Source organism: Pempheris klunzingeri, chromosome 23 (genome assembly GCF_042242105.1).
Source record: "Pempheris klunzingeri isolate RE-2024b chromosome 23, fPemKlu1.hap1, whole genome shotgun sequence".
Classification (NCBI taxonomy): domain Eukaryota; kingdom Metazoa; phylum Chordata; class Actinopteri; order Acropomatiformes; family Pempheridae; genus Pempheris; species Pempheris klunzingeri.
In genome coordinates, this window is record NC_092034.1 from 3,121,133 (window position 1) to 3,148,842 (window position 27,710).

At 41.5% G+C, this 27,710-nt stretch overlaps 2 protein-coding genes across 2 annotated transcripts; one reads left to right on the forward strand and one right to left on the reverse strand.

Annotated features, from left to right (window-relative positions):
* Positions 1-9,106: 9,106 nt before the first annotated feature.
* LOC139223014 (E3 ubiquitin-protein ligase TRIM39) lies at positions 9,107-18,576 on the forward strand. Its single transcript, XM_070854939.1, has 15 exons — positions 9,107-9,150; positions 10,976-11,117; positions 11,214-11,460; positions 12,549-12,763; positions 12,886-12,990; positions 13,950-14,045; positions 14,975-15,208; positions 15,326-15,473; positions 16,195-16,242; positions 16,485-16,511; positions 16,616-16,680; positions 16,964-17,074; positions 17,194-17,312; positions 18,037-18,133; positions 18,232-18,576. Exons 2-15 carry the CDS (start codon positions 10,977-10,979, stop codon positions 18,382-18,384), a joined length of 1,806 nt encoding a protein of 601 aa, XP_070711040.1. The 5' UTR covers positions 9,107-9,150; position 10,976; the 3' UTR covers positions 18,385-18,576.
* Positions 18,577-19,447: 871 nt separating this feature from the next.
* Positions 19,448-25,989, reverse strand: cmasa (cytidine monophosphate N-acetylneuraminic acid synthetase a). The gene is made up of 8 exons (XM_070854598.1): positions 25,734-25,989; positions 24,866-25,008; positions 24,542-24,697; positions 22,351-22,487; positions 22,098-22,192; positions 21,431-21,602; positions 21,180-21,345; positions 19,448-20,773 (listed from the first exon to the last, which is right to left on the reverse strand). Exons 1-8 carry the CDS (start codon positions 25,955-25,957, stop codon positions 20,574-20,576), a joined length of 1,293 nt encoding a protein of 430 aa, XP_070710699.1. The 5' UTR covers positions 25,958-25,989; the 3' UTR covers positions 19,448-20,573.
* Positions 25,990-27,710: the final 1,721 nt, after the last annotated feature.

The window sequence follows — 27,710 nt, forward strand, 5'->3', positions numbered from 1 at the left end:
TTTAAAGGTGCCAACCAACAGTGATTGTTGCAGATCTTCTTTCCTTTGCGTCTCTAAATGTGCAGCAATAAATACATCTGGACCAATTGTGTGTTATTTGAGAATCAAAAGACACGAAACATGCTCACAAGTACATTTGATTTTTATTCATTTCATTTCTTTGAACTCAGTTACACTTGGAGTCTCACATGCTTCTATATCAACTAACAGTCTACAATTTCTTGAAAACATAAAATCAACCTTTTCACTTAAAATAGAGTGATTGTAAAAACAGTAATGAATTATATGCAGCTAAAATGACACTGGTGTCAATGCTATGATTTATTTTCCACACATTAAGACAAACATTTGACAGGATTCAAATTAGCGGTGTGTATTCAAATGCACACCTGTGCGATGTACCTCTCTGTGCTTGTTTTCAAGATACAGTAGGAAGAAAATTGTAATTTTCTCTTTCTGCATGTTGCTAAATGTCTAACATAAACTTTGTTTTAGGGGAAATTAAGGTCCTCTAGTCATCAAATCTACCAGTTTATTCATTTATATCGGATAATTTCTGGGATCTTTGAGCTACAAACTGACAGACTGACATTGCCAACCCTCAACGGAACTAAAAACAAGGATATTTGTTGATGATTGGGTTGTTTGAGCATAATCATTGGGTGGACATGCAGTAATCCACCTCAATTATGAGACTGAAATTTAATCAGACTTGATCTTCACTAAACCAAATTCCTTGCAGATAAAGAACTCTCTTTTCAGCTGAGGTAGTCTTCACTGTCTGTAACTTTACACTATACCTCCCAGTAATCCTTTTATTTATTGGGCTGGCATGGAGGGACATTAATTATAACTTACTAACAGGGTATCTGCACAGGCAACTAGGAGCTAAGACAAGAGGCCAAAGTCATATTGGGGTAAGATATAGTCAGCTGATTTGAATACTATCAGCCAATTAAATGGACATTATCAGTTGTCATTGGGAGCATAGCTATTAGGTTATATGGCCCTACTCTCCCTCCTGATTGGTTCAATAGGCCGTTATCATCTATTGGTACGATGGAACGAACCATCGTAATCATGATGGGAGCAAAGCAAAGGAGGAAGTCAGGTTGGCGTGGTTTTCAGAGCGATAAAGCCCAAGTTGGAAGGAGATCGTGGTGGTCGGATGGATCAAACAAAGAACTTTCACCCAACAGACCAGGGTTTGTGTCCTGTGTTAAACCAAGAGTCAGTGATGAGTTATTTTAATGGACGTAATCTAACTTACATAACAACATGACAATAGTATGGCTTACTGGTAATCACAGTTGGCGTGCTGATAATGGGCCATTTAATGGGCTGATAACATCCCATTTCCAATTTTTACCCTGTTTCCTGACTGCTTTTTAATTTGTAGACCTTATTTCATGCCTTAACAACAGCACTGTAGTTTTCCAGCCCTGTGCAGAAACAGCAGAGGTAACACAAAACTGCTGGGCAGACAAAACCAGAGTCCAGCAGCCAGCACCACACAGTAGTCACTGTGGCTCAAGACCTTTGATTTACTCAGAGAAGTGTTAATCAGAAGTCCAACAACCCACATCAGCAGCATTCCCGTAATGACCACGATGGTATAGAAAGCCCTGCGCTTCGACCGATCAACCCTCTCCCTGTCCCTGCCCACCTCCCCCGGCCCTGGCCGCCACAGAGTACAGAGAACAGAAAGGCTGCAGTAAGAGGTGACAATTAAAGACAAAATCGAGAGGCAGAATAATGGGATCTCAAGTGTCACCTGAGTCGTTAGACCCACCCATCCAAAGCCCAGCAGCCAAACACACCCGATGCTGATATTTCTGATTCGAACCCCACATGGGCTTTTTAGGCCGACGTAGGTGATGGGATGCACAACAGCCAGGTATCGCTCCACACAGGTCAGGACATGCAAGAGCATCTGTCCAGGGTAGGTCATGTTGAAAATAAGCAAGCATGCATCCATCATCGCTGGAACAGCAATGTATGAACCAAAGAAGAAGAGAATGCCTGACAGAAGAGCAATCATCTCTATGGCGAACATGTGGTAGGTGATGAGGTCAGAGTGACTCACTGATGCACTGGAGCGCTCTCGCCGCCATTGGCGGCCCAGATAGAGGACGAGGAGATAGAGAGGCAGAAGGAGGAGGATTTTAGTTAAATTGAAGGCAGACAAGATATGAACAACTCTCTTTCCTGAGAAATTGCACTCCAGGCTGAGGGAGGAGTTGAATGACATATTTATTTATATGTAGGCCTGAGCAGAGGAGGAGCAAGGCAGAAGGTCAAAGTAGGAGAAATAAGGGGGGGGTGTAGAGAGAGAATGACAAATTAATACTTCTTTATGGCCAAAACACCTTAACTCAGGTAGTTAGATAATTACATACAGCATACATCAGGAAATATACATATTATTCAACAGTTTGAGTTATTTTGGGGATTCGGTCATGTAAGGCTGATGCTAAAATGGTATGTTGTGGTTTAGAGTTTTGCAGGAGTCTAAAGCCCTGGTACTACCAGCTTCTAAAATGATGATCACGATGCTATGAGAGTGATGACAGTGAACCAAAACAAGTAAGTTGAACTCACAATGAACCGTATTTAAAGATGATGGAGCTGGTGATACTTCTCTGTAGGTTCCCTTAGATCTTAACCAAAGTGTGTGGACTGTCTAAAGGTAACCACATGGTCACCACTGCCATGACCCCTTCCCTACAGCTCATCTATGGTACGTAAATGTCCTCAACTTGGAAAAACATTTACAAACATGAAAATGTAGAAACTAAATTTCCTTCGAAATGTATTTGGGAAATCAGATTAGTAAAGGTTATTAGGGTTCTCCATCAAAAGCAACGTGGAGTCTTTTGTTTAGACAGTATGTTTCCTTTTTAAACCTTAGCCTTGTTTCTGCAGCGACACCAGTGAAACTAAGAGACCAAGTTACTTTTAGTGTTCTATGATATCCAGGCATGAGGTAGTCACATTCACATTTAAACAGATAAACGTTAAGACACCAACCTTAGGGCAGTCTTTGTCTTGTCTTTCCTCTCAGTCTCCAACGCGACTGCTCTGCACAGATGCACTATCTATAGCGCTTTATTAATTATTGTGCGTGAGTATGTGTTTGTTTGTTTTCAGAGATTCAGGTGGGAGCAGTATTTTTGCATGTTACAAAACCACTAATGATCATTCATTTCTTCTTTGCAGCAGGTAAATTTCCCTTGTAGTCAAATTACGGGGAGTAAAGTTCAAAGATGGGGTAATATCAAATGTTATGCCAGTTAATTTAATGTAAAAATGAAAAGATCATACCTAAAAACAGATCATAGGTATGGTGGCTCTCGAAGAAGTCTCTGTGGTGATGAAGGTGGGTTGGATATGTTTAGTGACATGTTGTATTTTGACCCTCGGGCGACCATACTGTATACACATTTGTGAAATAAGACAACATTATTAAAACATGTAATTTACTATATGAACTACAGTTTACAGTAACTTCCCATTGGAATAAATGTAAATGTGTTCAGTATGTGGCAGTGTTGTACACTATATTGTATATGTAAGATTCTTGTATATGTAGTTAACAACTGTGCTGACTACACCCTCTTTGGCCTAATACAGGGGTGTCCAAACTGCGGCCCATGGTCCAATTTTCATTGGCCCGCAGGAAATTCTAAAAATGTATTGGAATGCGGCCCACACATGGAACCTGCGCTGGACTGTATTGTACTTCTTAGTCTCACCTCTAGGTGGAGTAACTGTCTTTAACGAGGCAGATTCTCTATAAAATGAGTAACCGAAGAAGAAATGTGCTACAGGTGACCCAAAATGGCAGAATTAAGGAAACGTAAGAGAGCAAGTGAGTGTAGAAAGTTTCAGACGCGGTGTGCCATGAGAGCACAGCAGGTGAGGATGTTTTTGAAGCTGTGCCAGGTGCAGTTGGTATGATCGGAGTTAAATGGGACGAGCTGTGTGGAGGTACGACGGATGGGGCTCCAGCTGGGACAGGCGAGCGCAAAGGAAGGGCCTCTACGGTGTCCGCCGAGGGGCAAGAAAGTGGAGGTAGGGCTGTTGATGTGAGCACCGGGGCTCTAGCACAGATTATTTCAAGCTTCCCTCTCTGATGCTGATGTTGGTGGTGTTGTTGTTGTTCAGTTATCAAGCAGAATTTACCTACATTTGTGAGGAGATATACATCACCTCTAGTGGATTAAAGTTAGCAGCATAGCTCACTTCTAGTGAGTGGTTCCAGCCCTTTGTATGTTTTTCTGTATGTGGCCCTCAGTGAAAAAAGTTTGGACACCCCTGGCCTAATATATACCTCACCTCACTGGCCCTCTAAAATATTTATGCAGTAATAATGTGTATCTGCATATGTGTTTGTTAGTTAGCTCATCATCACACACATAAGAACACACAAGCACACACATACTATCAGGACTAGTTGACAAACCTCACAGGTCTGGAAGTGTGTGTGTGTGTGTGGGTGTATCTCTGAATGCATCCTTGCTGTATGTAAAGTTCACACTTGACATCGTGTGTTTCATGGACGAGCCTGCGTAGGTTTGATATACTGCATGCTGATGTGCACTGGGCGTGTTTTTGGTAGAAGATGACCTGACACAGTGACCTAGAAAGATTTCTTTTTAGGTCACTGGGTTCTAGGTGTCGCTGTGTGAGCTGAGACGGACACACTTAGGAGCATGATCTATTGCATGCCAGTATGAACTGAGTGCATTTTTGGTGGATACTGACCCGAGGGGGGTGCTACAAAAAGAGATTAATGACTTAGCGAATGCATCGTACGTTGAGCCTGAAGCCATAGTTTTCAGTGTCACATAGGTGACTTTTTCAACCTGACTAGATCACCGTGGTAACACGTGCTGCACACCTGATCTGCTCTGCAGGAGGCTACATTCAGAGTTTTGGTTTAAATCACAAAGCAGCACTTTCAATAATCCTCTTCCTGATGATATTCTATCTGAGTAACTCTGTGAATCGTGTTTTTATACTTGGTCCTGATCAGTTTGACTCTGGTGGAATTGCAGCAGATTAGAAAAATGATCCGTATTAGTATTTATCACAGATATTATTCAATCAGTAACATTAATTTCACTTTGATCTGGCCAAAAACTAAAGTGATTTCCATTTGTCACACCTAAAAGTAGTTCTTGAGTATAATGTTTAAAGTTAAAGAGCTCTGAATGTACGTTAAGATTAAAAGGGATGGAACTGAGACTCACTCAGTAGTCTTACCTAATGTCCAATAACAGTTTTTATATTCTTCATAGCTCCCCATTATCACTACCCATTGCTCTTGAATGAAGTAGGCGACACGTGACTGTGATGATGCTGTCTTTTATGGGAAGGTGCACAGAGCCTGAAGCAGAAGGCCAAAGACAGTTAATCACCACCGTCGTGAGATCTGTTGTCTCTGACTAGGTTTTTAAGTGCACTTTGTTTCTTTAAGTGGGGGGTTTTAACGAATGTGGGATTGAAAGCATTATTAAGTAGATGTGTTCAGTGAAATTCGGGTGAGTGAAGGCGAATTGAGGTAGGGAGTGGGAGAAATAGCATGAATAAGAGGAGAGGCAGTCAAACACTGTATGAACTGTAACAAAGTTGAACAGAAATAAATTTGGAGTCTTAATTCACAACAATGAACAGGAAAAGAAAAAAGTATGAATTGTGCAATAAGATGTGCTTGAGATGTGCTGTTCAAATCACTCAGTGTGGGTCCATTTACTGAAAAGGATATGTCATTCTTCCTTAGAATATAATATAACCCTGCTTTCTTCTCAAATGGAAGGGAAACATCTTCAGTATTTCAGAAATGCATCACGTGTCATCACATTATTTTTAACGTCCAGCAGGAAAGCCTGCAAAATCTGTCCCAGTCATCTTTCTTTCACCCTACTAGTCTGCAAACATGCATGCACGGCCATGAAAAATCAGTTGTTGCAAATCAAACAACAGGACTACATGTACTTTCCCCGGTGGTGTTCAGTAACATCAGGCTGCCATTACAGGGAGAACAGGTTCCGCCTTGGCATCAGCCAGTGTGTGTCAGTCAGACGCCTGAAATCTAAGAGCAGCACAGTTATCACTCGGCTGTGGTGGTGCAATCGCTCTCACAGCGAAACAACTAATAAACAACAGTGCAGAATGTGAAAGAGGAAAAGCACTGCTGCTGCTGCTGATCAGTAGATAGTGAAGTCTTTACAGTGGAGGAAATTTACCTTAAGATACATCTTCTACATAAATCACTGCAAGCAGATCAAAGGTAGAAGGCAACTACCCTTCATTCACTTTCCTGTGCTAGTTTATATTAGTTTCAACTACATTTTAGGGGGGAAATAGGAGTAGGTTCTAGTTTGCAGATTTAAACACCACCAGCCACTTGCCCTTCAGCTCAAACTGGTCAGGTGATTGTCCCCAGACCCCCGCCATCTACAGACATATTCACCTACAGAGGTTTGAAGTCATTTAAATTACTTTTCCTCCACATTTAGATGTTTGGTGAAGACTTCAGTAGGTCGTCTTGACCATTTCTGCAATGCCTAAATGCATTGAGTTGCTGCCTTGTGATTGGCTGATTGGGTATTTGCGTTAACGAGCAGTTGAACTGGTGTACCTAATAAAGTGGTCAGTGACTGTAATAGTAATTTGCCAGTAGGGGAAAACACACTTAAAAGCAATAATATCAGACAGTTTTTTTCTTCTCTGTAGGTTGCAGGAGTGAAAAATAGTAGATATAGCTGCAGTAGATTGGAAAAAAATGAGCCTGTCCATGGACCATCCTCGGTTTTGGGATAAATCCTGAATGATTACGACATCTGGTGCCTCTCCTGAGCTAAATACACTATTTAGAAAATCGTCAAATCAAATCAATCAAATACAGGAACTGTTTTTTTGTACTTAAAGAACTGCTGACATTTTGGAGATTCAGGTTTTCATTGGACCAACAAAACCTATTAAATTGAGTCAACATTTAGTCAACATTACCGAGAAAAACGATTTGCATGTGCCCCAGACTGTAATTACTGCGAAGCAAAGTCATCAGTATGATTTAAGGACAATGTTTTTCACAAAGCCCAGCATCCTGTTTGGGTACACTCTGTCTGAGATTCTGCTTATCTGGCTCTGGAGGTAGCGCATCGCTGGCCGAAAGGAATGATGAACGCGAAAAATGTGTCATTGTCCAAACACAAGACACACACGGAGAAAGTAAAGAAACAGATGTACACAAAAACACACGCAGACGGCGAGCGCGGAGTTGAAAGGGAGCCGAATCACGCAACGACACAAGAGAGAACAATTCCCACAGTCCTGTATCGATGATGCAGCGTCCCGGCACAGATGGAAGAGATGATAAGAGGAGCTAATTTTATGCTTCATGCCACCAGTGAGCCTCAGCTATGTAAAATGCCCAATGCCCTGACTATTTCCAAAAATAACTAAATCATCAGGAGGTGGCAGGACTTTTTCTTAACAAGCCACTTTTCGAAGATATCTCGGTTGACTCTTTCAAAAGAATATTTAAAACACATCGATTAGCTTCAGCTTTTAGCCTCATTTAATCTGCCACCAGCTTTAAATCATGGTTATCCAGTTTTTTGTTTATATATATGTGTATTTCCATGTGTATCAGGTTGTTGAACTGTTTTTATTTTATTTATCTATGTTTTGTATTTATTTATACCTTTTGATGCGACTGGACTAAAGCTGCACACGCTGTTTAGACCACGTTGCACTTATTGCCAGTAAAGTTATTAAAGACATTAAATCACCCATTGTGGTAACATAGCAATTAAGAGCACAGGAATGATGAGCTGCAGGCTGGAGCAGACAATTTCTCATTGTTTTCAAGTTAATACCTGACTATGAAGGGAGGAGTAAGCGCAGTGTGTCAAGTGTAAAGTTGATCGGATGTGAAATGTTAAAGATGCCATTAAAAGAAGACTGCCACCTCTCCAAAATGGCCGCCTCTCTACCTCAGATGTGTGTGCATATCTCAAAAACACTCTGTGGGCACATTGCTGAGGATCCAGGGAAGCACATCGTTTGATTGAACAAGCTGTTCTCAACAACAATGCGAGATATCGGCCGAGAGATCGGTCCAGTCCGAACGTCCACGCACAGACGAGCACTGCTGAGTTGTTTTAAGAAAGAAATGCTTCATTATGTTTCATAAATTATCTGTGTAAGTTCGTATCTGTTGATAAAATAAAATCAGTCAGTTTCAGGCAATTTTCATAGCTTTTTGTTGGAATTCTTCATGGTTGCCAATAGAGACGGATTAAGAGGCTACACATCATAAATGTCCAGAGTTAGGGGATCAAAGGAGGACAAATATGCCTTCCAACGACAAAAACTGTTGTCTTATTTCCATATTATGTCTCGACAGCAAGTGAAACATCCAACAGCCACCTGGATTTAGTTCAGAGTTGGTGAAACTGAAAAAGCAATTTCTGAGTTGGTTGATAGCCTAGTAAACCATAGCATCTTGTTCTTAACGTATTTATTTGCATTTTAACTTGTTTATTAGTGGTCACTTTTCACTAATAAGCACATGGATAAATAAATACAATAGAGCAGTGGAAGTCTTCAGCATCCTCAGGAATCACAAAGCGTGGCAACAACAAGTGTGTCCAAGTTGTGCTCGGCACTGAAGTCGTCTGGAAACACTTCCTGTGTTGTTTTCTGAACTATCAGCATGTTTTCTGAATGCTGCACAACTGTTTGCGTGTGTTTTCTTAAGATGCAGTGCACTGGATTCTCATGGCCACCATTGTTCAGGGTAGGAACTATGGCCATTTGACCTACTATGTGTGTGTGTGTGTGTGTGTGTGTCATTCTCCAACCTTAACCAGTTCTGCCACATTTATCTGCCAAATGGAGAGAAGGGTGAGTAGGCGTGGTGCCTCCTTTCCTGTAGAAAGGAAAATCACACCCACACCCACCCACACACACACATACACACACTCCTTTTATAGTTCACAGCCGGAGAAGCAGACACATTGTCAGCGTGAGATTGCAAGGGATCAAGATACAACAAGAAAAAAATAGTTTTTGTGCACCTGTTTGTGGATTTGTGGATTTGGATATATTTTAAAATCAGATCCACCAACAGTAAAGGTATCGTTTTTTACCCTAATTTCATATTTAATGCTTATCTGAAGTATCTCAGGAAAACATTTATTTACATGGGACGAATGCAAAATCCAATTAGAGTTGCAATGGCAGTCGTATGTCCTGTATGTGAAGCTAGATCTCTTCCTTCATGTGTCACTTGATGTCAAAAGTTTTTTAAAAAACTGATGTAGGCTAATGATCTTTTGTTTGGCCCACAGGCCAAAACCCAAAAGATGTTGAACTGACATTTATACAACACGGAAAGCAGCAAACCCTCACATTTAAGTAGCAGGAACCAGAGTGTTTGCTGTTTGCAGCTGAAAAAATGACTGAAAGTTTTCAATTATTTGTCTCTTGATTGACTAATTGATTAATTATAATGCAGTTTCATTTTAAACTAATGAGATAAAGTGACATGTGCTAATGACATGTGCTTCAGTCAAGCACTTTATTCTGAAAATCTCTTCAGTTTACATTTCACATCCTGTTTTGACTAATTATTTTTATGTTTTTTTTATTGTATCGTAGCGTCTCATGTCATTCACAGCTCTGTAAGTATGTTGCAGTGCAGCATGATGAGCTCAGGTGTTTGCTTGTTTACTTCGTGGTGATGAGGGTCAATGCTGCAGGAAGGGTTTAGTGAGGAGAAGTGATGGTATGTGACTGGGCCATGTGGCTTACTCTGCCAGGAGTCTAATAACACATAACACACCCATACCTCAAACCTAGATGCTGGCGGTTGAGTTGCATTGTGGGTAATGTAGGCAGAGCGGTGCATGAAATAAAAAGGACAATATCTCCGGTTAAGTTGCGTTGATTTTGGTCCTTTTTCTAACATATAGCTACCCTGAGCATGATAGTTTTTGAGGAGTGCGATGCTAAGTTGTAGTTGTTACTAAATATTAGACAGCTGCACAGTCGTAGTTTTTTGTTAAGAAAACACTTGTTAACACTTGCAGGCTTCTTAAATAACGTACATGTGACTTGTCATTCATTTGACATCTTAAACCTAAAACCAGTATCCGAGTATCAAAGTAATGTTCAGTTTCTTTTTGGCTTTTTATGTAGAAGAATTTTACATGTATGCTTTAGGCTTTCTTGCTGTGTAATAGGCACATAAGCTATCCTGGGTGTAGCATGCATCTCACCCAGGGGATGCATGGTGCATGCATGGAGTAGATAATGGAGCAGAATTAGATACTATTGCTTACAAAAATGTACTTTTAGTATTAATTATTACTAAAACATTGATATTTGAAACTAGAACATTAAAGAAGCTGTTGTGAGTGTGCTTGTAGTGTACATGATAATGCAGGACAGAATCTTGCCCCACTTCATTCCTAAAGTCGTCTGACCATCCTAATCTGATTTGTGACACTCGGGGTGACTTGTGTGTGTACGTATATGTTATATAATGTCTCAGAACTTCAGCTTACCCTTCAGTAAGCAATGTTTGACTGCTTCTCTCTCTTCTTTACTCCGCACTTCCGTCCTAAACGCACAAACCGCCTGCATTTGAACATAACTTCTTTGTTTTGATTGTGTTGCCTTTCTCTGGCTGTTTTAAAGAACCAAATGATAAAAGCATCAGAACCAAAGGCAGAAATAGTACGTTGCTTTTTATCAGTCTGGTTTCTTTAAACCTGGGCCAAGTGGTTCTAATGGCCTAAACCTAACCAAACTGTTGACATGGCAGTGATCCCATGAGGTATGACTTCCTGGACTCTGTAAACAAAACTGTTGCACCAGGACAGAATTGAACAAAACCTTGGAATGACCACTTTCCCCCCCTCTCTCTCTCTCTCTCTCTCTCTCTTGCTCCCCACAGGATGTCCTTACATGGTAGTTTTCTATCGGACAAGCAGTTCCAGTGCTCGATCTGCCTCGATGTGTTCAATAACCCTTCGTCCACACCGTGCGGCCACAGCTTCTGCATGGCCTGCATCAGCAGATACTGGGACGGATCTAAGGTTTGGGAGGTTCCTGTCTTCTTGGTGTGCTTCCCTCTTTCTTTCTTTCTTTCTTTTACAGTTAGTACAGTTGACTTTCCACCCTTCCCCTCTCAGGTGTGCCAGTGTCCCCTGTGCAAGAAGACCTTCCAGAAACGACCGGACCTCCAGATCAACAGGACGCTGCGAGAGATCACCGAGCAGTTCCGATCCATGACAGGCGCAGGAGGAGTGGGGAGGGAGAAGAGAGTCGGAAGAGGAGGAGGAGACGGAGGAATACAGGACGACTTATTTGATGAACTGAAGAAGAAGCTGCCTCGACCTCTGCCCAAACCACCAGTGACGCTGACCTGTGAGGCTCAAGGTAGGACAAGCAACTGCGTGTCATCACTGCCTTTTCCTGCCTCTCTCTATCTAACAGTTTCTCTCAATAGAACAGAAATGCCAAAACAAATGGGGGAGGGAACATGAAACAGAAAAAAACAAAAGCATTTTTACTGTCCCACTGAACTCTGTGTGCACTTCCAGCGTGTGGCTTCTGACAAAGGTGTCTGCTAAATGAATGTACGCAGTGTCATAAAACTTACACAGAAGTAATAATGACAGCCAAGTGCTGGTGTTTTTATCGTATTTCAAAAATCTATGCACAGCAGCAGAGCCAGTCTACTCAGTTTAGCTGCCCATTCTGCAGATGATACACGACTGTCCTGTCAGAGCTATGTGGCACAGCAGCAATCTTTAACGAGACAAGCTCCCAAGACTCTGTGAGGCTGTAAATACTGATGTCAGCGTGTTAACATGTTCATAATAACAATGTTAACATGCTGACGTTTAGCAGGTATGTTGGCAATGTTCACCATCTTAGTTTAGTATGTTAAAGCTCCAGAAAGCAGCTTCATCATACTAAATTATTTCATCCAATTGTTGGTTGAAATCACTTATTTTGACTGTTGTATGTCACCTACAATATTTAATTGAAGGGTTCCTTTAAAGAAATGTGAGTGTGAGTGTTCAACATTATAAGAAATTGGACCCGGTCTGAATCAAACAACCAATCAGGGTTAGCCTGCACCTAACTAGCCAATCACAGCGACTCTGTACCAATATGGGCTTCTGTGGTTTGCCTGTTGTTGTCTGCTAATTACATGCTAGCTAGTTTTTTTAAAGGAACTCTTAAATTCAATTCAGTGGATCACTACTCGATTATTAAAGTCAGTCAGATACATTATTCTGGGACTATGAATGTCTGCGAATTTTCATGCAATAGCTGCTGAGATATTTCATCCTGATTAACGTGGCGGACCAACTGACCAACTGATCGACCGACTGACCGACGGTGCAAACTCTTGAGCCCCACAGCTTGCTAGAAATAAATGTTATTACAGTATTAAAGAAGTTCTGTAAAATGTCGCACACACTTCAGCTTGATTCTTCCCTCTTCTACCTTGGAAGGTGAGTCCATCCCGGTGCCATGTTCACCAGTCACCATCTCTCTGGCTTCGTCGATACCAAACCACAGTCCGATCGCCGCAATGAACAACAACCCCGGACAACCACCGTCACCGTTCTCTTACTCCCGCCCCAGCGGCCGGAGACGGTTCACCGTGAGTGGGGCCGCTAGCAGCCACAACCTCCCTCTGTGTGACACCCACCACAGAGGAATAATGGTACTTTCACCTACACGACAAACTGATATCTGTGATTGATTTCCTTTGTGGTTTTGATTGAGATGCCTATTATCATTAAGATAAAGGTTTTACACTTCAACACTTTCTCTCACTGCTTCCAGATTTACTGTAGGACTGACCGAGTATGTATCTGTCCTGAATGTGCGGCTGAGGACCACCAGGATCACGACACCATGACCGTCGAAGACAAATGGATGGAAACCAAGGTAGGAAAACAGGTTGGAGAAACACAACACTTGAAGTAAACCATTCAGACTTTGGAGAATTCCCTCCTTGAGTGTCGTAACCACAGAGGACAATGGCTGTAAGAGGAAGAACAACAACAAAGCACCAGCTGAGCAGGTAATGGCTGAAATGTGATGGCAAGAAGTTCCTCATGTTTGGAAATCTGAGCCAAACAAAGTATATTTTAGAAAGACATAATACAGTTTGGTCTCTGGTATGTAAGGGATAGCACTGACTGTGCCGTCACCTGTTCTTGGCCTCAATCATGAAACATCCAATAATTTATTGTCTGTTTTTTTTTGGTTTAACTGCCATTAAATGTAGTTCCTGAGAAATCAGAACATGTGCTGTTTTTGTTTAGGCGACATCCAGCGAAACAGAGGTCCCTAAGGCTGAACTTGAGGCTTTAAAATCCTGACAAATTTCAAAATATGACACTCAAATCGTGACCATACTGGACCTATAAGAAAAGAGAGTAGTTCTGCATTTGTGCATGTTGTTGGTGGTGGTTATAGAAATAATCCTGGGTGAGTATTGATGAGAAATATGATTTAAGCAAGCACATGTATGGACCTATCTTTTGTTTTTATCACACAAACAATCGTTTATTCAAGCAAACAAAACTCTATTCTGTGCTTGATACATTTATTGGCTTTTCTGGGGGGGTTAAGTGCTCAATAAATAAGCTCCCTCTCAGTTTTACTTATGTTTCCTAAATCAGGGAATATCTGGCTGTTTTGCCTCCAATCTGATTGATACTAGGATTATTGGATTAAAAGAAAGTAGGCAAGCAGTGGGAGAATTAGGCAGTAGGCACATCACAGCCACATGTTGCTCTTTGCTCAAAATGTCCCTTTGCATGCTCTGGAGCGAGGAACAAATATAAATCCATTGAGAACCATTTTCAAAAATGTGTGTGTGTGTGTGTGTGTGTGTGCAGGCCCAGCTAAGTGTGTCCGAGCAGGAGATCCAGGAGATGATCAGACAGAGAATCAGGAAGATTGAGGAGATCAGAGTGTCAGTGAGTGAGCTGGAGGTAGGACAAACTCTCACATACAGCTGTGTGGTAAAACCTGTAAATCCTCCTGCCGTCCTTTTATCAGCTTTTAATCACAAACACAATGTCACCGTTGTTTTTTTAACCCCAACAGCTTCGGTTTCTTCAACTTTTTATTGGTATTTACTTTACTACTTTAGCATCGCCAAGTTTCAGGGTTTTATCTGAACTGTTGGAGCTCCATCTACATTGTTTGCTTTCATTCAGTTTTACCTCAATTTTCCAGTTTGTGTCATGATTATTAAAGGTTTGACACGTATATTTTGTAATTTCAAGGCGTTTTACACAAACTTTATAGAATTATTTAGGTGTATTCTGGTATTTGGGGTTTTCTACTTGAATGTTTGGGCTCCAATGAACTTTTTGGGAACATTCATAACTTTTTAAAGTTTATTCCTTCTGCAAATTTTTCCCAAATGTTCAGGGTTTTACTGAGATTTTACGATTATTCCAAAATATATTTTCATTTTTCAAGGTTTCTATTCTCTAATTTGGGGTATTTATTTCATAAGTATCATACTTTTACACAAACTTTTAGGGGTATTTCTGCCTATTCAGGGTTTTTACTTCAAAGCACACACAGTTTCCTGGTTCAGGCCCTTTATTTGCCAGTTAGGGGTTTGATCAGATTATCATGGTTTTACCCGAGTTTGGGAATTTTCCCCAAATTTATTTTTCTGTTTTAAAGTTTGTTTTAAGTTTAATTCCCTAATTTGGATTTGGGTTTTATCCAACTTTGTGCTTCATTCATAACTTACTTTTGGCGCTGTACAGAACCTATAGATACTGCATATCTATTTTGGGGATTGCACGTAACAAGGGAATCTCAGCGCAGTTAAAAAGTAAAATTTAAAATCTATCAAAGGTGTCTCGAAAGGTTTAACATCACACACTCATAAATTCCCCAGCTGGCGGTGGAGCGAGAGACAGCGGGCAGCGTTTGCCTGTTTTCTGTCCTAGTGTCTGCCATCGAGCGCTCCCAGGCCGAGCTGATGGAGGTGATGGAGATAAGCCGGCGGGCGGCCGAGCACCAGGCCGACGCCATGATTCGACAGCTGGAGCTGGAGGTTGAAGAACTACGCAGGAGAGAAACCTCCCTCGCCAAGCTCGCCCAGTCAGACGACCGCATACACTGTGTTAAGGTTAGTGAGGATCTAATGGGGTTCAATTCAATAATATACAGACGTACGGCAAACACTGTGGGGAAACCTGAGCTGAATCTTTTTAATATCTGATATCTATTTCTGTCTACTTTCCAGACATACCCTCTGCTCTCCAGTCCTCCACCTGCCAAAGACTGGTCTGGGGTGTCGGTGAACTTTGACCTGGGAACAGGGACCATCTACAGGTCGCTGGCTGCTCAGGTGGAGAGGTTCCAGGAGCAGCTGAAGATGGTCGCAGAAACAGGTCAGTGAGATGCAGAACAAAAGAACGAACAGTGAAGACAGAGAAGACTGGAAGAATAAAGAGGTCAGTGAAGAGGCTCATAAGTCAGTTTGCTCTATGAACAGCACCCCAGTCTTCTTCACCACGTCCTAGAGCCAGGAACTACAATAGATCTGTCAGAAAGTACTGAAGTACTTCCCTCTGCTGGTAGAGTTTAGCATGAGCTGCTCCTCATAACGTGTCAAACCAGTGTGTTAGGCTGCATTCCATTTATCTCAGAAGTCGGTCACACGAAGCCCCCAGAAAATCCACCTAGTCACTACAATAGTGTCCATGACATGATGACATGTGGAAAATCCAGGTAAAAGGTCAGACTTTTTTGGCTCCATGCGCCACTGAGCAACTTTTACAGGTCCTTGTGTCTGCTATTCTTAGCAATAGCTGTTGATAACAACACATGATGTGGTATTTTGAGCATGATAACACCGTAGCCACATGTCCACGCATAGAAGTTGGACATACAGTGTGTACATGATAAACAGTACATTACTGCAGCTTTCACACTGTTGGTGTGCGGAGCAGCCATCTTGGATTTTTAGGTTGGAGTTGGTGTTGTTCTGCCGAGTCAGAAATCCGCCTGGGAAGTCAAAAAAATCTGAATTCTCAAATCAAATGGGATGCACCATTAAACTTTACAGTAGACTGGTCTTGATTCTGTACCTGTCTCTCTGATCCTCTTCAGGTTTTCCTGCCTCAGTACTGGAACCCAGTCCGGTCCGAGCACAGCCCAGTGAGTGTCCACTCCCACTCCACCTTAAATAGGCTGATCACTGAGGTCTTTACTGTACATATAGAGAATAATATCTGCCATCCACCTTAACTTTTCCAGATACAAACTGAGTGAGTGACTCTATCCATCCTCCCTTAGACAGTTTATCGTATACAAACAGGTTAATGATCTGAATCTGTTCGGCACATTATTGAGTTTTAACAACTTTTTGTGTTGTTTTAATGAAACTCCTTTTCCTTCAGGGATGAAGAGGGTACAGGAGTATGCAGGTATGTGGCATTCACACAGACTGAATTCAGTGAAAACAACATTACGGACACTTAAACAACTCGTATTTCAGACATGAATCAGTTTTCTTCCTCCTTGAACACAGTGGATGTGACTCTGGACTCCAACACTGCTCATCCCAGACTGATTCTGTCCGAGGACCTGAAGAGTGTGAGTGCCTGTTAATTATCATATCTGTTTCTTTTATAGCATTACATTCACAAGCTTGTTTTTGAAGGAAATGTGCCATTGTCAAGGCAATCCAGGGATTCAAAACCTCCTGAAAATGTGTCTAAAAATTCTTGTTATGTTATTGGTTTTTCAGCCAAAGTGGTCAATAGAGTTTTGTCTTGTTCATGTCTGCATGAGTCACATGGGAGACTCACATTACTAGAATATAGATAAATGCATTGGCAGTGGGGTTCAGTGTTATAAACTGTGCGTGTTTCTGCAGGTGAGGTGTGGCGAGCGACACCAGCTGCTTCCAGACAATCCAGAGAGGTTTGACAGAGTCGTTTGTGTCCTGGGGAGGGAGACGATCTCCTCCGGGAGGCACTACTGGGAGGTAAGAGACTCTTCTCTTGTCAGCATGCATTATTTGACACAGGAAACGTCCTTATTGTGTCTGGTACATTCACAGAGACTATTCTCTTGAGGTAAATGTGTTCTACTTCCTGTGATCAGGTGGAGGTGGGCGGGAAAACGGACTGGGATCTGGGGGTGACCAGACAATCGATCAACAGGAAGGGGAAGATTGAAGTTACCCCTAGCAACGGATACTGGTTCCTCAGCCTCAGAGACAAGTTAGTTATCATTAAATCCCCAAAATGGGATGTTCGGTTTACACACTTGCTTAATAAATACATGAAATTTGAGTTTTGTTCATCTACATTGATAATCCGGCTTGTTTTACTGCAATCAAAGCTCAAACAGTGAAACAGCGGAAGCTAAAATGAGGATCCAGTGGGGCCTTAAAGCAGCACTTATCTATAATTTCATATTAACAATGGATCAGAACTGCACGGAGACCAACCCCCAGAGAAACATCACCTGACTCTCCACTTTCCTTCAGCTCTACGGAGCCTTTCAGCTTCTTTTGGATCATTGTATTGCTCCTCTCTCATCAACCTTGTTTCCAGCAAAGAGGCTTCAAATGATTGCTAATGCTGCTGGATGTGTAAATATGCAAATGCAAATCCTGACACGTTGGCTTTTTAAGACATCATAGTTGTGTCCACAGCTTGTTCTGCTGCCCCCAAGTGGCTTTTCAGCATCCTGAAATTTAATTTGTGTCCTTTTTTTAAATGATTAATTTATTATCAATAATAAAATATGAAAAAAAAATAGAATATCTGTGTGGTGAACAATATAGACAGTGACGTTAAGGAAAATTGTTTGAATACTCAAATTTCTCCTGCTTTTTTCTATTTCTATTATTATAATTATATAATATTTTGTTTTTCTCGTCTATTTGTTTCTTTTCCTTTGTGGATATCAATTTGTCCTCCCCTTCTTTCCTCTCCTCAGGAACAAGTACGCCTTTCGCTCCGAATCCTCCACAGACGTCATCCTGAACCTCCGGCCGCATAAGATTGGGATATTTGTGGACTTTGAGAAAGGACAGGTGCAGTATGGGACACACATTTTACATATCTTGACCTCTTTGACAAATATCACAACCACCAGCTTGTAATAACACTGTATGTCCTCGTGGTTCTGCAGGTGTCCTTCTACAATGTTGATGCTAAAATCCACATCTACACTTTCAATGACACTTTCAGTGAATGCATCTATCCGTTCTTCAGCCCCTGCACTAATAAATCTGGGAAGAACGACGGGCCGCTGATTATCACGCCAGTAAATATGACAGAGTGACAGACAGAGCCTGAAAGTTATTTGTAGTTTCTTTGCTTTTTAATATTCCTACTTATGCACTTAGCTGCCCTGTAAAAAAAAAAAAAAAAAAAAAAGGAATCCTGTTCATATTTTTATAGATAATTATTCACTGTTGGCTTCTTAAACTAACAAATGCTGTTGTCTGACTGTGAACAGTTTATGAATACAGCTGAGGCATTATACTGTTTGTTGTAATGTTTGTTTTGTATGATTTTATGATCATTTATTAAAACAATCACATTTTCTGATGCACCTGGACATCTGTGTGAACGTGTCATTATGTCGTTTTAAAGGGATACTTCACAGTCTTTGGGGAAACATTTACACAGCTGGGGAAATATGCTTGTTAGCTTCTTGTAGAGAGTCTGATGAGAAGTTTGTGCAATAATCATGCTGTCTAATCAGCACCTTGATATGCCACACCTGTGAGGTGGGATGGATTATCTCGGCAAAGGAGGAGTGCTCACTAACACAGATTTAGACACATTTGTGAAGAATATTTGAGAGAAATGGTTGTTTTTTGTAAATAGAAAATGTTTTAGATCTTTGAGTTCAGCTCATGAAAAATGGGTTGCGTTTATATTTTTGTTCAGTGCACGAAGAAAACATTTTGAATATATGATTCTGATTGTGAGACAATGAAAATATACACTCATTTGTTTTGTTTTTTTTAAATGTTTTTGTTTTTCTCCTGCTTGCGATATGAGGAAGGACTGATATCAGGTCTGGTTTAGTTTCCAGTCTCAAAGAGGATGTTTCCTTTCTGGCTCTGATGTGAACAGGAGCAGTTCTCAGCGAAGTGACTGTAAATCATGACACGTGTGCCTCGTGGCCTTTTTGTCATCTCCCATTTCTCAGTATCCACCTCCTTCTGCTGTCATCTATTAATAAAAACACAGCCTCCAGCAAAACAGACCTATCACGAGAACAATTATTGTGTTATTGTCTTAATCTGCAGGAAGAAAGCAGCAGTTCAATGTGCACCAAAATGTCGAATTATTCCTTTAAAAAGGGACTCAGTTTTTGTCCTAAAGCCGAGTTGTAAAAAACAGAAGAAGACTTTCAGTCATCTTAAATCTTAAAATAACTTCATTGAAAATTATTCACACAACAAAATTTCCTGACAGACAATTATTAAAATCAGTGAAATAAAATAAACGACAAAAAGAACAATGACTCATAATTACATACCGCTATACCTCGCCCATCAAACAATAGAGCACACACACAGGTTATTATTACTTCCTGACTGAAATGTAAGTTATAAAGTTTTAAGCTAACTTGGTAGAAATGGCTGCAAGTCAATGAAATAGTTTGACGTTTTGGCAAATTCCTTTTATGTGCTTACTCTTATATCTGTCCGATATAAGGCTGCAGCTAGCAGCCAGTTAGCCGAGCTTAGCATAAAGACAGCTAGCTAGCCCAGCAGCCTGCACCTCTACAGCTCACTAATCAGCGTTATGTTGTGTTGGGAACAAATCCCCAAATGTACGGGGAGACTTTTGTCATTTACATAGAAAAAGAACAGAAGACTTGTTAAAAAGTGATGTATTTAACGTTTTAATGTTATATTTTGGTTTAAAATACATCACTTTCTATACAAATCACCAAGGCATTTTAAATATTTTCTGTTTCATAACATCATATTCTAAGATTTGGGGCACTATTTGGTGTCATTTAGAAAGTAATCGTACCTTTAGGAACTTAAGTTACAGGTAAAAAAAGAAGGAAAAACAAAAGAAATCAAACTTTCCTGCTTCACATTTTGCAAAAAAAACAATCCCAGTCCAAGCAACCCGCCCACTCTCACATGTGGCTGTCGTTTAGTTTTAGTCCTCGTTTTAAAAAGTTTCCAGACACTCCAAGTGTTTCGGGTTCATCCTGTTCTTTGCTTTTGGATCAACATTACAAACCCAGTATTCACAGCATTACTTCAATTTCTTCTTTTCAGAAAATCACTGCGTGCAACATTTAGAAGAAAGGACAGGAAAGCTTGATCATATTAGATCATGTTAGACTGGAGTGAATTGCTTCTATTCTGCAAACTATAAAATCTCAGGTAATAGTCATATATTCAATGTCAACTAATTACTTCTTCTATTTGTGCATAAACTGCATTAACACTCACACCTTTCCATTTAGATTCGATTCAAAATTCTCATTTAAAATCAGATGCGGTCCTGCTTCATCTGTGACTTTGCTTTTTCTTTTTGCAGGAGGATGTATTCAGCGAACTCCCTGATGGCTCCCTTCCCCCCGTTGCAGTGGCACGTGTACTTTGCAGCATTAACGGCTCCAACAGGAGCATCTCCAGGTACTGCGCTCAAACCCGCCAGGTTCAGACAGCGGACATCTGGTTTATCGTTACCTGAGGGGAGGAAACATGTATAAAGAAAAACACTGTCGCTTGTTACCAGATTCCATTCTTTATGCTAAGCTAAGCAGCTGCTAAATCCAACTTGACATTGTGAGTACCAGAATAATGTGCTTGTTTAGGCTGGAAAAGGTGGTCAAATGTTTAATTTGTATTCCCACCTGTGGAAATATCACACCTGCATTGCTGCACATGGACCCCACAGTGAAAGAGGGACAGAATTAGAAGTAGAAATGTTAAACTGAACGGTTGTTGGTGCTGCTGCACGCTAAACGCTCCATTTAGATTGGATCCCTGCATGTGACATCACACACAGAGATGGTCATTTGATGGACAGTTGATCATGTGACCTCTGGGCTGACACCCCCCAACACTATATTCTTAGAAACAGCTGTTTTACCCATGTACGCCACGTCCTTCCACGCCAGGCTCCTCTGCTCCACCAGCGACTTCAGGTCATTCAGCGGCTCCTCTCCCACCTGCACAACCTCGCAGCCCGTCCTCTTGGCCAGTTTGTCAACCAGTGAGGTGGCCATGGGCTCCTCCTTCGACGTCAACAGTACGACCTGGTGGAGCAACACAGAGGGCGGTGTGTGTGTGTGTCGATGCCATATGAGCCAATTCACCAGCGCTTTGTTGACCATTTCCTACCTCCACTTCTTCTCTCTGCAGCATTCGGATGCCCGTGTTGTCTCTGGTGTTCATGGACACCATCTCCTCTCCGGCTTTAGACAGAGAGATCATTCCATCCGTTAAACATCCGGAAACCTTACAAAACATCAGGCGAACCACCTCCGGCGTCGTCCGACCGAAGTAACCGTACCTGTGGACAGACGCACAGGCTGCGTGAAAAAAAAACGAGGAGGAAACTGACAGCACAAATCAAATGTTTTTTATATAGTTTCACAGCAGAGATGATGGTGCACATTTTAATAACAGCCTTGCAATCTACGGGTCTCTTGTTTGTGATTCAGGCAGCTAGCAGCAGTAAAGGGTAACCAGGTAAACAGGGTAGCCAGGGATGACAGGATGCACTGGCTACACCGATTGATTGAGCAATTGTTTGGGTCATGTACTGTTTGCATAACGAAGTCACGTACCGAATGAATAGACACATCGTTACACATAGGGATACAAAGGGAAGAATGAAATGAAAAAAAAATAGTTCTCAAAAAACAACTATTCCTTCAGCAAAAAGAAAAATGACACCCTCCTCCTTTTCTGATCTCCCTCCACCCCTAATCCTTTTTGCACAGTCCCTAAAGGTAGCTGATCGAGCACAGGTTGGCTGTAATCATCTCTTTTCTATGCATCTCACCTGAGCACCCTCTGCTCTGCCACAGGCCAGTCGATGTCCACATCTATGTCCACGCTGTACTCGGGCAGCATCTCGAAGTAGGCCACCTTACCGCCCTGGAGTGAGAGAAACGGAAAAACAACAAGAGGGGGTGAAAGAACGCGAGTTACAGCTTTATATTTGGTTATATCCCTTGTTTTTTTCCCCGCTGTGGGATAAATAAAGTCTCTCTTATCTCAGTGGTGTGAAATACTTAACTGTGCTGCTCAGTTACCTGTAAGAGCCCCTTGTTCAGTATGAGGTCTCTAGTGGTGAAGTAAAACGAGCCGTTCTCGCACAGCTCTCCGTCCCAGTCCTGACGCCGCGGCCGGCTGCCCGGGTCCAGATTTAACGGCTTGGTGTGTTCACCACCTACGATCGGGCAGGGTAAAGGTAAAGAAAGGGCCATTCTGCAATATTTCTTTTCTTTCATCCACAATTAATTTGCATGAATAGGCTGAGAGTTGAGTCATGACATCCAAACAAATAAGGATCTATAAGGTTTAATACATTACTGCACAATAAATTACTGCTGTGGTATTAAAGGAAAAATATTTATCAAATCCAATACAAAGAACAGGTGAACAGGCTGTGGTTAGTTTTGCAGATGTTTGGTCATAATTTGAAGAATTGAACAAATAAAAAAAATTTTCCATCCTGAGGGAAACGTGAATTTACAGTCGGGTCCGAATGTGTGAAGAACACATTTCTAATGTTCTCACATAAACCTGGAAATAATCAGAAACTTAGAGGATTCAGAAACACTTACAAATACAGGAAGTTATGACGTGAAATGGAGAAGAAATATCTGAAGATTTCAAGCAATAGAACTGAAGGAAATCAGACCTTTTTGTAGTTCAGTTGGTCAAAGCCAGAAATGTACTTAAACTTATTTGCTAGAAACAGTGCAGAATCTTAAAAACACTTATTTTTGCATGTAATGTCTGGTGTTTTTTCAAAATTCTCAAACTTTCTGATTATTTCCAGGCCTGCTGAATATATTAGAAGTTTTCTCAAACCTTTGACCAAGCTGCATGTGCAAAAGCAAACCTTGTCAACCCGGCGGTGGCACTGCAGGGAGCTGTGTGACCGGAGGAATGCAGCACTACTGGAAAGGAGGTGTGGCTGAAAAATCTTTATTGGTCATGTGGCCCAACCCCCCTGCAAATATTTGGCCAAGGGCAGATGGCGTCTCTTTAAAGTTACATTCAAGATGAGATACTGAGCAATAAAGTATGACGGCATGAGAATAAGGTGGTCTCGTGTTTTGCACGTTGTTTTTGATTGGATCTTTGAATTGTGTGTAATTATACTTTGAGAGTGACAAAGCACGTCTCTCTCTCGTGGAGACATGAGACGCTCTTCTGGTGTCAGATCAAAGAGTAGATTATGAAATACGTGCAAACTATTCTGGACGACAGCAACAGAGAAATTAATATCAATCATTATCCACTTTGCTGGTATTTTTGTGATATCAATATAACAAAATCAGACTTCTGTTGTGCATCTTGATGATCAAAAATATGTCATATATTTTTACAAGTCATATAAAAATATTGAGCTTTTCTCCCCCTTTAATATCAGACCGGCCCTGGTCAGTGATTTTAATCCCATTTGGAGAATGTGTGCGTGCACTTTCTCACTCCCACTCCAGGAGTAATTACAGTCACAGTTACAAACATGCTGGTCCTCCCATCATTCAAATCCCACCTGGAGTGACGTGCTTGCATTTTAAAGCGGATCTCTTTCTTTATTAATCAGCTCAGTGTGAAATTGGACTTTTGTGTGAAAACGGAGTGAACCAATGATGTTTTTGCTGATCTGATAACATGTTAACACCAACACACTGACCGATATATTGACAGACGGCAATAAAACTTTCAGTAGAGCAAGACACCGTGAAAACTCATTGACTGTGTTGTCCTAAAGTCAGCTAAGGGTGGGTACAGGTAGGCTCGTTGTGGCCCCCCATGTGTCTTTGTCCTGCATCTGTTTATATTTTTATATTATTATTATAATAATTGGCTGTTAGCAGGTCCTGTTTGCAGTTCACCTACAGATACAGACAGACAACTACACCTAGATTACTTTAATACAGACTTCTGAAACATATTTTTCCTCTGATATCTAACAGTGTATATCAACATGTATGTGAGATACTGATATCCTCTAGAAGTTCACGTCAGAATGAATGACGTGTGTCAAGATTTGACTGATTTATGACACAAGTTCACCTCACGTTCCATCTTTGCCTCTGCTACAGAGCTTATCTTGTCATTTCCAAGGGTCCCCAGTTTGATTTGGCCCGGGGATGTTGTGGTTCATTGCAAATTGCTTTTGCTGCTGTAAAACAGTCTTCATGTGATGTTGTGTTTCCAGATTAAATCTTGTGCTGTGTATTTCCAGTCCTACATCTGTTCACTTACATCCTTCCTTGACCTCCTGCCAGCGGAACTGGTGCCTCCGGACCACCGAGAAGACTGAATCGAAGCCGTGCAGCGTGATCATCTCCAGGGCCTTCTTCACGTGGAACGGATGGAGACACGGAGCCGTAGCCTGAATGTTGCAGACCACGTCTACCTCTGCGAACACAAAGCCAACAAAGGGTGTGCTTTAAAACTATACAGCTGCTCTGTCTCCACTCAGCAGCACGACAGCGCTCTGTCAATAATCAAACAGACCCACCTCGGAGATCATATAACACCGTGGCAGTTTTAATGCGCAGTCACATCCTGGTGTGTTTTGCGTACCTGGGTTGAGCCTGACAAACTCCTGGATGGTTTCCAGTGACGTAGAGGAGTCTCTGGAGACCTCAGGACTCCTGCGGTGCACTTTGGCACCCCAGGACTTCGCCACCTTCTCGATCTGGTCATGGTCCGTCGACACCCACACACTGGGAAAATAAAGATGCATTATTGTTTTAATATTATTATTATATATGTAAAGCATCTTTTATTTCTGTAACGAGTGTTTCACAGTCTGTCGTAACTTGCTTTCTTTAAACTTTTTCCTCTGGTAACCACTCAAACATATCAAAATTATTTAATTTCTATCAGGACAAATACACACTCAGTTTGCTTGTAATGCTTGATTGATCACTGGAGTGTTATTACCGGCAAAACTCATTTTACTAATTTATATAAAAGGAAAAGAAAGAGTATTATACAAGCCAAGGGCTGCAACTACTGATCATTTCGATTACTGACCAATCTGTCAATGAATAATGACATAAACAAAGTGAAAGTGTCTCGTCGAAACCTTAAATCTTCATCAAATTAATTCCCTGTTCAGTCCAGCCACAAGCCCAAAATAAAAATCTGATACAGAGCAGAGAAAAAAAAAAACATAGAAATCCACATTTCAGAAGTCAAAAAGCAGCAATATTTTGTATTTTCATGCTTTATGTACATATTTTACTTGGTAAGGACACCTGAATGGGGCCACAGTGACAGGTGAAACAGGTCTCTGCACACACAGTGATACTGCACTATATAATTAAGACATGCAGCACACTGAAGAAACCACATTCACGTGTCTGCAGCAGCTGTGGAGGTTTGACACTTCCGGTTTGGGGGGTTATTCTCACAGTAAAAGCTTAAAATCACGTCCTGCAGTCACCTGTCAAACATGTCGGAGTCTACAGCAGCCCTCAGCACCCATCCAATGAGCGGCACCCCGGCTAACATTTTGATGTTTTTCAGCGGGATCCCTTTGCTTCCTCCCCTCGCCAGGACCAAGGCGGCTACGTGTCTCTTCCCACCCGCTCTGACCTGCTTGCAGGCGGGCAGCTGTCCGTCGTGCTCCCCGGTGTCCCCGGTGAGAAATCTCTTCCTGGCGGCCATTGCCTTCTCCGGTCAGAGGTTTCACCAAAGAAACTCACTGTGTGAAACGTCGCAGTTAAGGTGGAGATTGCGGCCAAGCGAGTGCGCTATTTATACATGTATGTATTTGTATGGGCCACTTCCGGGTTCTTCTTCTTCGGGCCCTTAATTGTGGTTGCTGATTTCTTAGGCTAAACTCACTAGCGCCACTTTCTGCTCCGGAGGACTGAAATATTTAAGGACGTTCATCAGGGGAAAATTAAGGGAAACTTAATTTACACTTTCTGTTGGAGGTAAAGTGAAGGCTTAAGGCTGTCTGACACTAAATCCGCCCTTAAACTGAATAAATAGCAGTAAATAATATCAAAGCAGACCCAAAAACCTATCAACCCAAAATTAAATCATCAGACTGATGATGACTGATGAGTTTCTGTTTGAGATGCCATTAAAAGGAGCTTTATATCAGTGTATCCCTGCTGTGTTGTATCACTTGTACTCATTTCTACCTTATCTTTCAAAATAAGAGTCCTCTATTGTCCACTATGCCTTGCTTCACCAAATGTTGGCTGTCCTGCAGGTTTTTTTTTTATCTGGGACATTTGTTTCCTGGTTCATGGTTTAACAATTGATCAAATGACTGTGTGTGATATGAAAGAGAATTTTCATTGGACTCACTGCAGCTAATTGAATAGCCCTCCCCTTGGAGAAACTACGGTGGCCTTCAGGTGAATAACAAGCACGACCTTCCACTTGTCAAAATTCAGCTCTTGAACTTCTCACAACACAAAATGATTAGCCAGCACCAGCCACTACTTACTCCTCTTCTTCTTTGGTTTTTTTATTCCCGCCTCTAAATTCAGGCTACCACACCAAAAACATTTTTTTTTAAAAGTCCATTCTGGGCTTCTGTAGAAACGTGGCGGCCTCTCTGGAAAAAGGCAAACTCCACAAAAGCTGGATTCTTAGATTCAGGTGATTTTACACCACTGAAAACATAATTATGAATATCGTGCTATTTCGGCCAAAGCCTAACACCTGCCTAAATCCTACACACTGCACCTTTAACGGACACACCTGTAGTTGTGTCAAATCTCTAAAGGAGTTGACTAATTGTTTTTTAACTGGAGACACCATGCTCTTTCTTCCCATCTGTTTTCCTCAGTTTGAATGATTTCTTTCTCATCCTGCTTGCTGGGTCCTTTAATTTTTCCTGCTTTCTTTGCAGCTTCTTGCTTTCTGGCAGGAATTCGGCTCGTATCCATCAATGAAAAGCTTAAAAAAAACAACAAACACACTCATCATCGGCTCGCAGTTTGCTCCCGTGCACCTGAGAATGTCTATTGGAGTAAATATGAACCCCTGTTGTGCTGAGTTATCACACACTGCAAGCTTTTCCCTGTGTGAACATCCACGCACACATGTAGGCATGCCACCTGACGAGTGCTCCCACACGTTACTGCAAAGAAAACAACCGAAATAAAGTATGCAGACAGACCAGACAGTACAACGCTGACAGACGGAGACTCAAACGACAAATAACTGGAATAAATTGGCCTAATCCCAAACGTCCTCTCTTTCTTTCTCTCTCTTTTAAATCTCAGATTTCAGTTTTTTTACCAGCGGTGTAGTTGACTTTTAATAGATGGCTGCAATTTACAAATGTACAAACTTTAAAATTCAGACTTTATGGCCAAATGTATGCAAAACTCATAACATTTAACATGTGACCCGCTCAGAGACTCTGCAGCCACACCGCCACACCTCACATTGGTGC